The sequence below is a fragment of the Morus notabilis genome, unplaced genomic scaffold (genome assembly GCF_000414095.1).
Source record: "Morus notabilis unplaced genomic scaffold, ASM41409v2 Scaffold946, whole genome shotgun sequence".
NCBI classification, from domain to species: domain Eukaryota; kingdom Viridiplantae; phylum Streptophyta; class Magnoliopsida; order Rosales; family Moraceae; genus Morus; species Morus notabilis.
Window position 1 is genome coordinate 393,302 of NW_010359240.1, and position 15,568 is coordinate 408,869.

The window sequence follows — 15,568 nt, forward strand, 5'->3', positions numbered from 1 at the left end:
TGTCATGATTCGAATCATGGTTCGTGGTTCGCTACAGTATTTTTTCTCACAAAAAACACACGTAAAACAAGAATAATTCTGAATCCATAAACCAAACGTATTCTAAGTTAACTAGAGATTAATTACTTCTCTGCCCTATATCCGCCTTGTCAATAAGTCTAGTTGGGAAAAGATGCATCATATAAGAATCGCGTTCAAAAGAGACTAGAGACTATTTTTCAGCGTTTTTGTATACAGCCTATGGTTGACAGGAGATGTAATATAAGCGAACACACTTTTTCTGTAATTGGTGCTTGTAGCCTGTACTCTATTCTTTTTTAAGATCTTTACGCTTTGGTATAAGTGAACCCTCCATTGTTGGAATTCATTGCCAAGTACAGTGGTTTTATATCATGCCTTATTGTACATTTTTATCCCTTCATAATCATGTTCAATTGAAGCCTTTCTTTTTTTTCATATTTTAGCGCACACGTGTATATATATATATATATATATCCTACGGTTGAGAGGTGCAATAAGATTTTTTTCTATGAAAAAGGATATAGTGGTGCATTTCATGTCTCTTAGTCCCTTCGGCTTAATAGCAATCCTGAAGACCACTGAGTATGTAGAAAGGACCTGAACAGTCTCCCACCGACCATCCAACTAATTTTCACTCCTCTCTATTCTGTGAGGCCCGCGGAGGCCCACTTAATCTCCCACAAAGGACAGGGCAACAACGAGTGGATGCGGAGTATCGAATCTTGAAAAGATGGGCAGAGAGCAAAGGCATAATAAGGGCCCATTTAGTTCTCTGATTCGAATTTTTAATTCGAGTTTAGATGGACTTTATGTGAGAACTTTTTACTGTAGCAAAAAAGATAAATGTGACTGTTTCTAGAGCTTTGTACTGTAACAAAACTCAAATTTTAAACTCAAATCAATGAAATGAACGGCCTATTACTACCTTGTTGTGAGCTGTGGAATATGTTGTGTTCCTCTTTTAAAGTGCATCTTCTCGGCATATTCATCTAACAAATTTACTGTTAACTTGCTTTAAGTCCAATTTTTCATGAAACTGACTTTTATACCCTTTTTTCAGATATTCAGGGACATGTTCCAAAATTTTGGAGAAAAATCTCTAAAAAAAAATGGAGAATATTAAGGGCCCGTTTAATTCGCTGATTCGAGTTAAGATGTGATTTTATGTGATAACCATTTAATATAATAAAAAAATCATACATAACTGTTTTTGAAAATTTTTTACTGTAACAAAACTCGAATTCTAAACTTAAAACGGCAAAATAAACAGAACTTAAGATGTCCTTTTTATTTATCCGTGAACATCTATGGAAGATAAAAAGGTCAGGGACAACAGAAACTAAAAATCTTCTTTTGCGAAATCATATTTCTGAAATTTGCGTCTGTACACTTTTAAGCCGATAATCTCTAGATACTAGACTTTGTAACATTCTGTACCTATTGTTACAACAAGCTATTTTATAATGCAATTTTTTCACTCCCAATTATTGCACTCATCAAGTCCCAAAATGCCCTTTTCCCGTTCAAAGGAATCAATTTTCCGCACATCTTCTGTTAGACTTCGGAGAGATTCAGAGTTCATACTCCCGAGCACATTCGACATAACGAAAAGAAGAGTTTGACAAGCATGGAGTTCATCCAACTTCTGCGAATCAGTTAATTCCAAAGAGAGGTCCTTCCAAGGTTGGTAAAATGACCTGTAGAAACAATGTGCAAGATCAAGATAATTTGATTGCAAGGACATGGAACATCAAATTCAAACCATCTTAATTTGCGTAAAAGAAACAAAACCCATTTAACATATCAAGTTTTCGTGGGCTTTTTTAACAGTAACTTCATAGAAAAGCAAACAGAAAAGAAATGAGATGAAAAATGAGAGGGAGGGATGACTAAATATTACCATCTCCAGGAAGGATTAGCTTCGGCGGGGGGGCAAATTCTTGACCAAAGTGATTCCAAGAGTGATCTTAATCCATGACCACGCAAAACATCTGATTAAGGGAGAAATAAAAACATAATGAGTTAAAGCACAAATGTATATTTGCACCTACATTATTTGTGTTTGACTGTGTGCAATAATAAAACATTTAGCACCAAAGTGCAAGCATATCTACTATTTAGCGCTTTTGCTACCGGAACTTTTACTGAATTTGGCAAGTTGCCCCCTGAAGTTTTAATTGTAAATTCATAGGATTTTTAATTAAAATTAAAAAGTGTCGGGCGTAGATTGCTAAATGGAAAAAACTTTTAGGGGATAGATGTACTAAACAATGAAAAAAAAAAAGGTGTAGCATCATTTCCAAACAAATGAATCAATATACCCGCAAGATTGAAGGCGTGGAGGAGGAGAATACTAAGTGCAGACACAACTGACGGTAGCACTTTGTGATTTGTGCCAACAAGCCGTTGGAGGAAGAGAATTGTAGAAGCTAAAAATTCTTCCCGGCCAACTCCATTTTGGTTGCTTTCTTCACATGCAGTTTCAACATGATCCAATGAACTCAATAGATCCTTAACGCTTGACCCTGTCTTTGGATCCAAATCATTCGAGTTTGTAACTAGCTTCCCTAGGATTACAGAAGCAGTAAGCCAACGAAGAAGTTTCGATAATAAAGAGTCTTCATGTTGCTCTTCCTCTAATATGAATGAGAGACTCTGCTGTGATAATTTGCTTTGAGGTGATTTTGCACATTCTGCTTGCAAAGCAGAGGAAACTGCCCACATAAGAAACCTTGAAAGCTTTTCTTGACTCTGGAACACATCAAAACAGGTTTTCATTGAATGATCAAGAAAATACAGCATGATGGATTTGTCAATTTATGTAGAACACGGGACAAGGAGAAAGAATATCATTTATCACAGGAGGAGGGGCGGAGAGAGAGACAGAGAGAGAGAGAGAGGAAACGGTACCATGGAAAAAATGGCAGCTGGAGGTGTACTCATGAGTATGGCTTTGAGACCAAACTCGGCATTAGCACAAGTTATCACATCATCATCCGTACTGAGAACTTCACATATTTGATATAAACCTTCAATTGATAGGTTGAAATGGGGTTGATATATCTTCCTTTTCTGGGATATCTTCAATGTTGATATCAATGTTTCTAGAAGAAGATTGACCAATGTAGCGTGTTCTTTCACCGATACCATACCATCAACCAAGAATCTGTACAGGTGAGACACGAGTTCCATAAGCTGCTCAAGAGCCTCCTTTTGCAACCACTCGGTAATGTTTCTAGAAGAAATGACACCATTGACAACCTAATACAGAAACATAGGCGCGTAAGCAGCAAATTAAAGAATATTGTCAACCTTCTCTATTTTCCCTTTCAAAACTTAACTGCTCGTGACACAAAGATATATAGCGGCTCCACTTAACAAAAAGGAAGAACAAGTTTATACAGTGATCAGACACCTAACAAAACTTTACAAAGCATATCAATTACCAAATGCATATGTAATGCATAAACACGTATATATATATATATATATATATATATATAGAGAGAGAGAGGACACAAACGGGTTGTGCATTTACCTCTAACACCACAGTTAGTTGCATTATGAAAATGTTAGTTTCGTCTCTAGAATTCCTTGTGTTGGCGGTCAAGACAGATGACAACCATAGCAAGAGACCACAACTTTCAACCAGATGACGGGTCAACTTATAAAATTTAACGGACCTCTTCACCACCTGCAGATCAAGAAAAGGTAAAGTTATTTACAATATCAATGTGTCACGATATTGTGTACCCAACACGCTAGGTTCTTAAATATTACAGCATGGCATATGCAGAAAGGTGCTCCTTAAAGTTTAAGTAAACAACTAAGACAAAAGAATCTCCCACAATGAGCTAAGAGAATACCTGAAGAATTAGATCCTTGGACTCGGTGTCTGAAAGTGGAGAAAAGTAAAAGCTCATGAAAGTCTCAGGAATGGAGTTTCTGATGTAAATTTGGGCATCATCACTCGAGTTTAACCCCGCATATACTAGGCGAAGTATCCACAACCTATCTGCTCTATAATTCACAGAGGTGCTCCAGAAAAAATCACTAAACACAGGTACATTCTGCAATTACAGAACATGATCGACAACCATTAAAGCATCAATAAGAATGTGGACGCAGTATTCTAGTTTTAAAAAGGGTCTCATTTTAATTCATATCACAAAACATTTACCTTCAGATTTAACTTGGATGAATTCATCAAAAGTCTACTTAAGGTTGAATACTGATCATGTGAAGGATCTAACAGAATAAATGATGCTTCTGCGGCAAAAATTGAAACAACAGATGGAATTCTCTGCCATGGCTCTTCTATGCCATTTTGCAAAGAAGAAAGCAGTAGTCGAATACGTGTCACTTCCTTCCTCTTTTTACATTGCTGTAAGAGATAGTAAAAAGACCTCTATTAACAAAGAACTTAAAAACAAAAACAAAAACAAAACAAAGGAATATCATGGTCATCTAAGCAATAAAATGTCTATCAAATATTGGTTCTTAAGAGATAGTGAAGAAACAGATAAATTATGTACTAGAAATAAAAGATCATGCAGAACTTGCAATATGCAGCATTACCTCCAATGTGTCCTTAAATTTCCCAAGAGTGCTATAAGCCAACTTTCTTATCCCCTCATCAGGTGATGACATGCTAACAAATGCAATGGCAAGCAAGCCTAAACCAGCAAACTCCATAGGTTCAATATAACCCACAGTTAGACTATAAAGCGAGAACCGCAGGATGAAAACAGGATCATATCGCTCTAGGTTTTCAACATCAGAAGGACGCGTCTGTGTATAATTCTGCATAGTAATCAGTGAGAATTATGCAAGTCAGTCGACAGAATACAAATCAAAAGCCACGGCTAAATATAATCACATTTGTCTTTATGAAACTAGAAAAATAAACATACCACAATCATACAGGCAAAATTATCAGCTCGAAACTTGTCCAAGGATACTGGTTCATGAGATGCAGTTCTATCATAAGGAAAATACAGCACCGTGGATGCACATATTTTGGGGTCAACAGGAAGGTTTTCTCTAAATTGACTTCTACGACGTTCTTTAACTGCTTCAGCATCATTCATGATATCTTGTTCCAGAGCCTGTTCTTTTTCTACTTTTGAAGCAGCAGTCCCCCATAGATGATCCAACCCAGCAATATTCTCAGCCTCCAAACCATCAAAAGATTCGATTGTCGACATCAGATTGTATATCTCCATGTCCATTTCATTTAGCTTTGCACCATAAGAGGACAGAAGCAGTAAATGCAGTTTCCTGAACTTTATGCCTAGACTTTTTCCGAAATCAGAAGCAGACTGATGAGATTTGAACGAAAAGAGTACTCGGAGTAATTTAATTACCCCCAACTGTTTTAAGTACAGGTCCATTGTTTCCAGCTCATGATTTCCATCAGATGTGTTTTTGTCAGCCGTAGGGAAAACAAGATGTCTCAAAACACCAGGCAAAGGTCTCAAGAATGCCCCAATATGGGAACAATTTGTCGAGTTGGAAACTGAGTGAATGGTTGACTCAAACTGAGAGTGCGCAAGTAGGAGCTGGAGATAAAAGTCACGTGAAAATTTACCCTCGGACAACACAGTTAGAATACCTTGGAGCATTTTTAAAGTTGTAGGGTCTTCAAACCTATATCTGAGAGCTGATTTCATCAATTGTTCTAGGAAGGGAATAGATTCTAGCTGGATAAGACTACCATGCATTTCTGTTGTTAATTCAAGGATACTTTGCAATATGAAAGCTTCCAAGTATCGGAACAGGGACACAATGTCTGTCCTCTTTTTGTAACTACCAGAAACTAAAGGAAATTTCTTAACAATCGACTGCCAAAGACCCACCAAAATCTTTACGAAGTCCATTCCTGAGCAATCCTCTTTAGTAGACCCCATTTCCCAAGGAGTTTCTTTTAAACCCCCATCCTCTTTTGGTATAGACTGAATCTGATTACAATTAGGAAATAACAGCACCCTGCACAATGATATCTTTGCGAGAACTCTATTTATGAGGTTCAATGCTTGGTTAAGTGAGCAAGAATCTGCTGCAATAAAATCAGAGTCTACCAACTCCTCGTGTGAAGTAGAAACTGGGAATATGGAATTAAATAGCTTCAACCTCTTCTTCATTTTCATTGAACCTCCATCCAGGGCAAAGTGAAATTGCAACATACGAATGGCTTTTCCAAGAAGACTATCATTTACAAGAATGAGAAGCTCTTGAGTAGATGTTGGTAAGAAATTTCCATATTCCTCCCAAAACACGTCGCTAGACACAAAGCTCTTCCAATCACGGAAACCCTTCAAAAGAATTGTTGAATAAAAAGAAGGTATACTTCTAAAATGCTTGTAATTTTGCAGTCCAAACTTCATGATAGAAGAATTTAAGTATGACAAAGCGGTAGGTAAAAGCATCATATACTCCTCATCAGAAAGAGCAAAGCCACGGCTTTCTTCTGCCTTATTGCCTCTGTGAACCAAATCTTTGTTTACAAGACTCAAAAATAAGTCTCCAAAGATTGACAAATGAAGGGAACTCATATCAGTGAGAAGAAACAACAGCTTAGCTTTGGTCATAGTTGTTCTATAGGTGCAATGGGGAAGGATTTTCACAGAAGTGTTCATAATAACTCTTGACATTACCAAACTCAAACGATGAAAACTATGATGCCGCCTGAATTTCTGCATCTGAGCAGCATTAACGGCTTCCAGCAAGCACATGTCTGCATACTCTGTTTCAAAATGCATGGCAAGCCAAGTCACTTGAATGTAGATTTCCTCAACAATGTTGACATTCTTATTTTCTTCCACATCCCAAAGCATGTCATATTTTCTTCTCTTTGACAGTGGCTGCATCAAATAAGCAGATAGATTTCTGAAAGCACCAACAGCAATACAAAATCCAAAAGAGATAGGAGATGTCTTGTTAGAGTTCTCGTCTGTCAATTTATCAACATTAACTCTCTTAAACATCCACTGCACCAATTCAAGCAGCTCGACAGGAGATGCAAAATGAATCATCGCATGTAAAGCATAATACGGCTGGAGGAGTTGTATTAGATCCCCTGTGGAAATGCATCGGTCAAATCCCTCCTTCACTTCCTTAAGAATCATCTGTATCAGCATATTAACAACCTTCACAAGCTTATTACCAACAACATTTTTTACTTTGACCTCAAAATGGTGATCATCACACAGGGAAAACAAGTACTCAGAAGTTCTTACCAACATATCTAAAATATGGTGATCCAACTTATGGACGCTCTGCCTGGATGAATTAGTCAAAGAACCTATACTGTTGAGCAGGTTTGCCTTTGCCAAGCTCACATCACAGCCCAAAGGGCGGGATATTGATGTTTCCACAGCAGGATGACAGAAGATGGTTACTGCCACTTCTTGAATCTCTTGTGTTGACAAGAGAACCCTGGAAGTTCTGGGACAATCAGAATCAATCTTTATATCTAACAGCTGAACCAACAGGTCTTTTAAGAGAACAAAGCAAATCTCAGAAAGTTCTTGTAATTTCGCTGCTGGGCTAACTCTATAAGATGATTGTATCTGGTGAATCCAAAAGAGCAAAAGGCGCAGATAGGAAACAAAGCGGCCATCAAATTTCCACTCTGACAGTTTAGCCAAAAGCAGGTCTTTTATCTTCGTGGGCTCTGAGGAATAAGGACCATCGGTGCTCATAATGGAAGGAAATAAAACATGGAAAGGTGCCTGCTTCAAAAAGAAACTAAAGGTAAATGCAGCTGAAGCAGCTTCATTTGTATCAAACTCCTTGGTACCAACCATTTCTTCCATGGCCAAAGCATAATCTGTAGCTCCACAAGCATCATCCTTCCTGTCTTTGTAATAAGTACTAGATACCGTCATTTCAAGGCCAGCAAAAAATACTTCAGGCCAGAAATTAGAGACACTTGTTAGGAGGGTTTGTTCAAGAAAGAAAAGTGATGGCATAAGATATGCAGGAACACTAGGGAGAATTTTTGAAATGGACATAACAGTTGGAAAAGAATTTAATATCTCTTTAGGTGTCGCACAAATAATTGAGGAAGAGAAGGCTTTAGTTATTCCTGCTATTTCATCGTCATTCCCATTCCTAAGGGATCTTTTAACTTCACTCAGGGCAACCCCGAAAGAACTAGCATCCGGCTTAGCTTTCTTATCAATAGAAAAGATACATGCTTGTTGATGCAATATGCTTCGGGAAAAGAGTAATAGATTCTTCAATGGCCTCCACTCACAGAAGGCAGCCTCAGAGTCATCAGTAACAGAACCATGTTCACCAACTCTCTCCAACAAGATTGCATCAATTACAGCGGATAACAATCTTGCATCTACCTATCAATATTAGTTCTGATATCAGATATTTTACAAACAGCAAGCAATTATATGCTAACACCAGAACGTTTACCTGAGTTTGCAAGATGTACTTTAGTGTGTCACAAACATATAATGATATCATTGATTTCTCTGGCAATGTAAAGGTTCCAGATTCAGAATCAAGCAACCTTATACATTTCTGCAGTATACATACTACAAGAGGGCTGAAATCAGGTGATGCATCTGCAAGGAGGAAAAAAACAAGACAAAATTAGAAAGAACTATATAGGTAATAAGTCAATAAATGATGTGAAAAATATGAACTAAGGAACAAATAATTCCTTCTTCCCTCCCATTCTTAGCATGGACCGATTCCACTCGACAAAAATTTTTGTTGAAGAAATAAAATTTAAAACGTCGCAAGGCAATAGTTTAACAAATTAACTCGAAAACAATATAATATCCAGTCAGCTATATAAAACTGTTATAAAAAATTAGGTCATGCATTTTTTTTATGTAACAAAGAAGAATTGGTATCCTTTTTTATAATGTAGCAAAGAAGAAACGGTCATGCAATTGTCACCATTACAAGAAGAACACGCAAAAAAAAATGATACTTTGTAAGATTCCCATATCACATTATAATTGAACATATAGTGTTCTGAAAATAGTAAATATTATGCAGCCAAGAATGACAAGCATCAAAATCTAACACTATACTCAAACAAGGAGCAAATCTGATAATAAAATGTAAATAACTTATAGATACCGTATGAAACATAGTTACCTTTCAAAACTTTTAAATTGCAGGTATGACGCTGAACAATGTCCCAGTATTTGAATAAATTATTTCCCACAGTAGAAATTGCATCACATAAGAATGAGATGACAACTTGACACATCCTCTGTAACGCTTCCACTCCTGGAACATGAAAAGAAGGTTTTCTTCTATCATAACCTGGTAAAAACAAGAACCATGATCCAATTTCATGACGATTTCTATCAAAGGCACCGGTACTTAACATGGCCGCTTGTGCCAGATCATATGCCTGATTCTTAATGTCGCTGATTGGTGAAAATATTAACAAGCTCATAAATGACTGAAGGTGTTTATACATCAGAAGTGGGGAGCTAATGGGAATTCCAGTGGGAGACCACCGGACGTATTCAATTAACAAAGATAATAGAGAGCGCTGTAAATTAGTATGCAAGGCTAAAGGGTCGGTTAAGAGATTTATAAGGAACTCAAATGATCCCTCCAAAGCAGTTGGCAAAACTTGCTGCAAAATAAGAAACAAAACATGTTAAAAAAATTCCAGAGGACAGGTACTCTGATTGAAACTAGAAGCTGAGCTAGATTCTTGAAATCCTTTAACAATGCTGAATATGAATAACAGAAACAAAACTTACGAAATAAGTTTTCAGAGCATCAAGCAGCTTAGACTGAAAGTATGTCTCTGCCTCCTTCACTGCAGAAACAGTCATGAAGCCTAAATCTGGGCCCCAAATTTCTTGAAGAACATTCACAATATCCTTTCCAGGGTCAAACTCGTCTGCTGTAGGTGTGCTTGAAGCTTTTTCACTTTCCTCGTGTGAGGCGAGGTCTGCACAAAAATTTATTCCACCTACAATAATATCTGAGTCCTGGCTGTCCACAACATTATTTTTCAATCTTTTGACATTGCTTTTGCCATGCTCAGGGAAGTTCTCCGCTTTTGATTTCCTTTTTAGAGATAATTCACGAGTTTTTGATTGGCTACTTAGAGAGGAAAGCAGGGTTAACAAAACTTGAGGATCAGGAAGCAAAGCTCGAACTTCATTCTGAATTTCTTGCTTAATAGATGCCCAATCTTGTTCGACATCCTTGGAACAAGAACAGCTTTGACTATTTAAAGCCCCCATTAAGGAGTTCAGCAACTTAAGTTCCTCCGAAAGAAGCCTCAAAGTTCCATGCTTCACTAGAAAATCCAAGTGAAGCAACCCTTTATTGATTACTGATCGGGAGAACGAACGAGGACACAGGCATTTCATGACATTCTGCAAGAATCCACTATGAGATGAAGCTTGATCGTGAGATTGAGAAGCAAGGAAATCAAACTTAAGGCCTTTTCCCACTGAGGAAACCAAGTTTGCTGCCAAAGTCACAATAGCAAACCTGCAAGTGACCAACTCACCATTCAAACATACAGGAACATAGAACTAAACAACCTAAAATAAAAATTAAAAAAAAAGGAAAATTATATGATGAAAGGGCAGATATAATACAAACTACAAAGTAGAAATCGGATGAAAAATCTGACCAATTGGGTGATGCGTAATCTTCGAGGTTGTAAGGAAACTCTTCCATATATGCTGCACCAAATGACGGCCTCCCACTAACAATAGCCAAGAGCAAATCTCTATGATAGACAATCTCAGTTGCTCTCAGCTTCTTCATTAGGTCCAAAAGTCGTCTCATATTACCCTTCAACGGCCTCGGTCGTCTAAAAGGATCTGGCATCAACCCATTACAAGGGTCAATACAGACCAAAACAAGAACATTGTATGCCAACTCTGCAGCAGACCCTCCATTCTCCCTGCCGGAAATCTCAACTAATTGTTCCAAAGTGGCACTCCCAAAAAGAACACTCCTAAGCCCCGGAGGCACCAACGATGCTTCGACAAGAATCCTATCCCTCAAAGTGGACAAAACATATACAGCAGTTTCATCATCATCGTTCCCGAGTCCCCGGAGGACGCCGGAATACATTTCCCTCTGCTGCAACACCCACCTCAACAACCCAGGCTTGCCCACCTCCAAAAACGACATGGCAAACTCGACAAAAGACCTCCTTGAAGACCCCTTTACTCTCTTCTCATTCTTCATCCTCTTGTACCCCGCCAGCTTTGAAAACCCTTTAAGCTTAAAATCAAAACTCTTCGCCACATCCGACGCCAACCCCGACCCGCGCCTAACAACCGAAGCCATCAGCTTCAGCACCGCATTTTGGCTCTTGGTTTCCCTACTATTCATCTCCTTATACACATCTTGCATATATTCTTCAATAATCAATTTCGAACACTTATCCAAAACTCTACTTATCCCAATTCCCTCCTTATCATTCGGCCTATATTTCCCACAATCATGACTCAAAACAGCAGAAATCAATCTGAAAATGTACGACAAACCGGATTTTCCTCGCCGAAGCTTCCAAGCATCTAGAAGCTCCGAACATCGAGGCGAACTCCTTACATAATACCTGAGAAATTCGCCTCCGGAATCGGCTTTAAGCAACTTGATGAACTCTTTAGTCGCGTCGGAGCATAACTTAATCTCGATCGAATTGATTTTGTGCAACAGTTCCTTGAGCTTAGCTTCGTGGTTCACTTTGAGTTCGAATTTCGGAACTTTCTCGTCCTCGATTTCGCTCTCGTAATCGTCGTCCGCCATAGCTGCGAAAAAAAGTTGCCAAATTTTACACCTGAAAATACTGAAAAGAAAAATAGTAAACAAAAAATCGTGAATTTAGGGCTGTATAGTGACCTTCGGAAGCAGAATTCGGTTCCTCCATTGATGATCAGAGAGAGAAGAGAGAGATTGAATTGTTGTTATCTGCGATTTGATGGTTTTGGAGTTTTAGGGTTTAAGGAGGGAGAGCGTTGGGGAAGACGAGGGTTTAGGGAGGAGTTTGGCTGGTTTAGGGATGTGTTTGGATACAGAGGGATTAATGATCTTGTCTAGAATAGGTATGAGCTTCTCTGTACTGACGGAATTCCTAATGCCAAGTGGAAGACACTCCCTCTCAGGTCATAAAATTCAACAACACCCAAAACAAACAAAAACAAGGGGTGAAAAAAACCCTACAACTCGGCGAACCAATTAACCTATCAAACTCGACCGTTATAACCCAAACCCCGACCAACCCGATTAAAATATTAGAGACATTTGGTTAATGGATTAAAATTATGATATTAGAATTATTTTTTATTTACGTGTATTTTTTGTGAGAGAAAACACTGTAGCGAACTATGAACTATGATTCAAATCATGGTATGAATCCCCTGACCAAAGGTCTCCTAACTTAACCTAACGTAACTCGAATCCGTTCAATATTTTCCTACCTATTTATATAAACTTTTCCTATCTCTTAATATGTTGTCCTATATATTGTATTAATTACTTGGAAACCTATTATGTTTTCTGGTGTATGTTTTGAACTTATTTTGTACATATTATGTTTTTATATTGGCTAAAGACTTATGAGACAATTTTAGAATTTCAGAAGACTAATATTACGGTGAAAGTTAGCTTGCTTTCCTTATGTTTCTTATTTTGAGTTAAATGATTAGTTTTTTATTTCTTTATTATGTTCAACCCGCTCAATCTATCCAACTCTCTTAAATTTTAATTAGGTGGATTGATTTTAAACATTGGGTTAATCAAGTAGATTAAATTTAAAATCAACCCACCCAAACCTCATTGGTTGGGTTAAAAATATTGGGAATGGTGTCCTAAAAGTATAAGATACAATAGGATATTTATTATTTATTTAATAAAAGATTTTATTCATTATTTTATGTGCATATATTATAAAATATTTTTATGGATATCACTGAAAATTACATGATCATTTATGCGACTTTAAATATTGTATATAAATGTTATATGCGATAAGATAATATTTAAGGATAATAATCAAAACGATGTTCATAATGAATTTAATTAAAGTTCATAATCTTTAATTAAAACATTACTAATGCATGTCATTCCCATTTAGAATGGAATAGTATTATCCGCACTATTAATATGCCAATATATTTAATGAGTATATTACGCATAATGAGATTGTGTGGAATTAAGACACAGACACAATATGAATTTCTGATAATTTCCCTTAAGTATTGAAATTCTAATTTTGTCTATCAATTGTCATATATAAAATGATTTTAGTCCTGAGTTATTAACAGACTCATATTTATGGATTTGTGTCTTTTAATTTACTCGGTACGGATTCCTAGATATTGAATCTTATTCCTTATATTTTTTAGACATGATGAAGTGAGTAGTTGGGAATGTTATTATACGAGATGGAATCCATTCATTCTTGAGAAAGAAGTAGATAAATAATTCGCTTAAATGTTGATTCGGTACTTAGAATTGTAGGAACTCTGATTCATGAATTTGTTTTATGAATCATTGTCCATTAGAGAATCAATGGTACTCAAGGATAAAGATGTAATTAGAGAGGTTAACGGATTTCACCTAACTCTAATTATGAATTATTTATGGAGGATTAATCTATATGTAATATATATCAAATGGATACTTCAAAGTTTAGAAATAATTTATATCTATAATTACGATAGTGCAATTCCAAGTTTATAGTTGAGTAACTTTTGGAATTAATAAAATTAATTAATTAATTAAAGAGTTTAATTAATTATTAATTTTATTGGAGTTCGGAATTATAAGTTCATGAGTTCTCACGCCGTCCTTGTAATCCTACAAGACACTAAGGGCAAAATCAGAATTTTAGAATTATGGAATTCTAAATAAAATGCTCAAGGATGATTAATTGAGAATTAATTATAAATTAAATAATGTGATTATTTAAATTTGATTTTTAGAGCACACATGTGGAGGTGTCCACATGGTGTCTATGTGGTGTGAATCCCTCTGGGACTGCAAGATAAAGATAGAATTTTGCCTTCTTCTCTTCCTGTTATTTTTGCCTACCACAGGGAGGAATCTCCTTGTGGTGGCCGGCCATATGGGATAAGGAAGATAGTGAATTTGATTTCCAAAATCAATTAGAAGTGGGAGATAATTATCAAGCTTTATCTTAGAGATAAAGTTTAGACTTCTTCTGGGAGTCTGACTATTACTCTATAAATAGGAGATTGAAGAAAATTGAATAATAAAATTTTTGTTCTCCCTAGCATAGGTGGCCCAATTTTATAGAGTGAGAAAATGAAAAATTTTCTCCCAAAATCCACGTCGTGCATGTGTTGGTGTTTGTAGAAAACTTGAGTGTTTTTCTTGCTAATCCTGTTTTGTTTCAAGTGTGCCCACGCATACGTCTTCGTAGATTTAAGGAATTGACAAGAAAGATTCGAGTATTCTAAATAAGCTTGGAGCGAGGAAGGTTCGTGGTCAAAGAACTCAACTTATCGACCTAATCGTTTGCTAGGTAAATAAATTAATTTGATTAATTTATTCGTATATAAATTAATGTAATCTATAAAATATCTCAAAGGTTTGTAAAATTTTTGTTATGCACGATCTGTTAGATACACGCTTCTGCATAGAAAATCGTTTTCAAAACCAACAAAAAAATCTCAAAAAAACCCAATCAACCCACGCGATGTTCATCCCTAACAAAAATTGTAGGAGCCAACATTTTTTGAGATTTTTTCTCAAAAATGTGATTAGCAAAAATAACTTGTTTCAATAATTCTTTACGTGTCTAACAAACTAGAATAATCTTTGCAAAATGATATTTTTCAAATTTTTAACAATACAAAGTACCATCCTTTTACATAACACAGAAAACACATTAAAACCAATATAATTTTAAAAATAAATTAGAATTTGAGATTATTGTGTTGGTAACCGAATCGAATTCGGATGCGGAAGCGTGGCGGGGAGGGCGGATCAAGTATAACAAAAATTTTTATAAAACTTTTGAGATACTCTATAGATTATATTAATTTATGCACGAATAAATTAATCACATTAATTTATATGTCAAGAACTCAATTAGGAAAAATACCTGGAGGCCGACTCGGATGATAACTTGAATTCCTTGACCTCGAACAATCCTTTGTCCAAGCTTTGTGTTTAGAAAACTAAAGTCTTCCACGTCAATTCCTTGATTCTACGTAGACGTGTCTGTGGGCACACGTAAGACAAAACAAGTTTCAAAAACACTCGAATTTCTACAAACACCAACGCATGCATGATGTGGAATTTTTTGGGAGAAATTTTTTTTCTCTCTTTCTATAATAGGGAATTCGGCCAGCCCTCTAAAGTCTAGGTTAAAAATTTGTCACGCGTAATTTTTCATCATCCCTTATTTATAGAGTAGAAGTCCAACTTCTAGAATGAATCAAATCTCTATCTCTTGTTTGAATTTTGAACAAAAATTCTCCTCTACCTTATCCTTATATGACCGGCCACCCTAGGGTTTACTATCCCTGTGTGTGGCGCCAATTGCAGATAGGGAAAG

The 15,568-nt window shown here is 36.4% G+C and overlaps 1 protein-coding gene across 2 annotated transcripts; it reads right to left on the bottom strand.

The window, feature by feature from the left end:
- Positions 1–1,344: 1,344 nt before the first annotated feature.
- On the bottom strand, positions 1,345–11,963 carry LOC21400815. Of its 2 annotated transcripts, XM_024162824.1 has the most exons (15): positions 11,884–11,963; positions 10,661–11,792; positions 9,771–10,515; positions 9,148–9,640; positions 8,452–8,603; positions 7,260–8,378; positions 4,935–7,148; positions 4,600–4,824; positions 4,202–4,405; positions 3,888–4,091; positions 3,560–3,715; positions 2,932–3,282; positions 2,343–2,772; positions 1,922–2,012; positions 1,345–1,718 (listed from the first exon to the last, which is right to left on the bottom strand). In XM_024162824.1, exons 1-15 carry the CDS (start codon positions 11,909–11,911, stop codon positions 1,496–1,498), a joined length of 7,767 nt encoding a protein of 2,588 aa, XP_024018592.1. In that variant the 5' UTR covers positions 11,912–11,963; the 3' UTR covers positions 1,345–1,495. The 2 variants fall into 2 exon arrangements, with proteins under 2 accessions (XP_024018592.1, XP_010092143.2); XM_010093841.2 differs by having other exon boundaries at positions 4,935–8,378.
- Between the last annotated feature and the right edge of the window lie 3,605 nt (positions 11,964–15,568).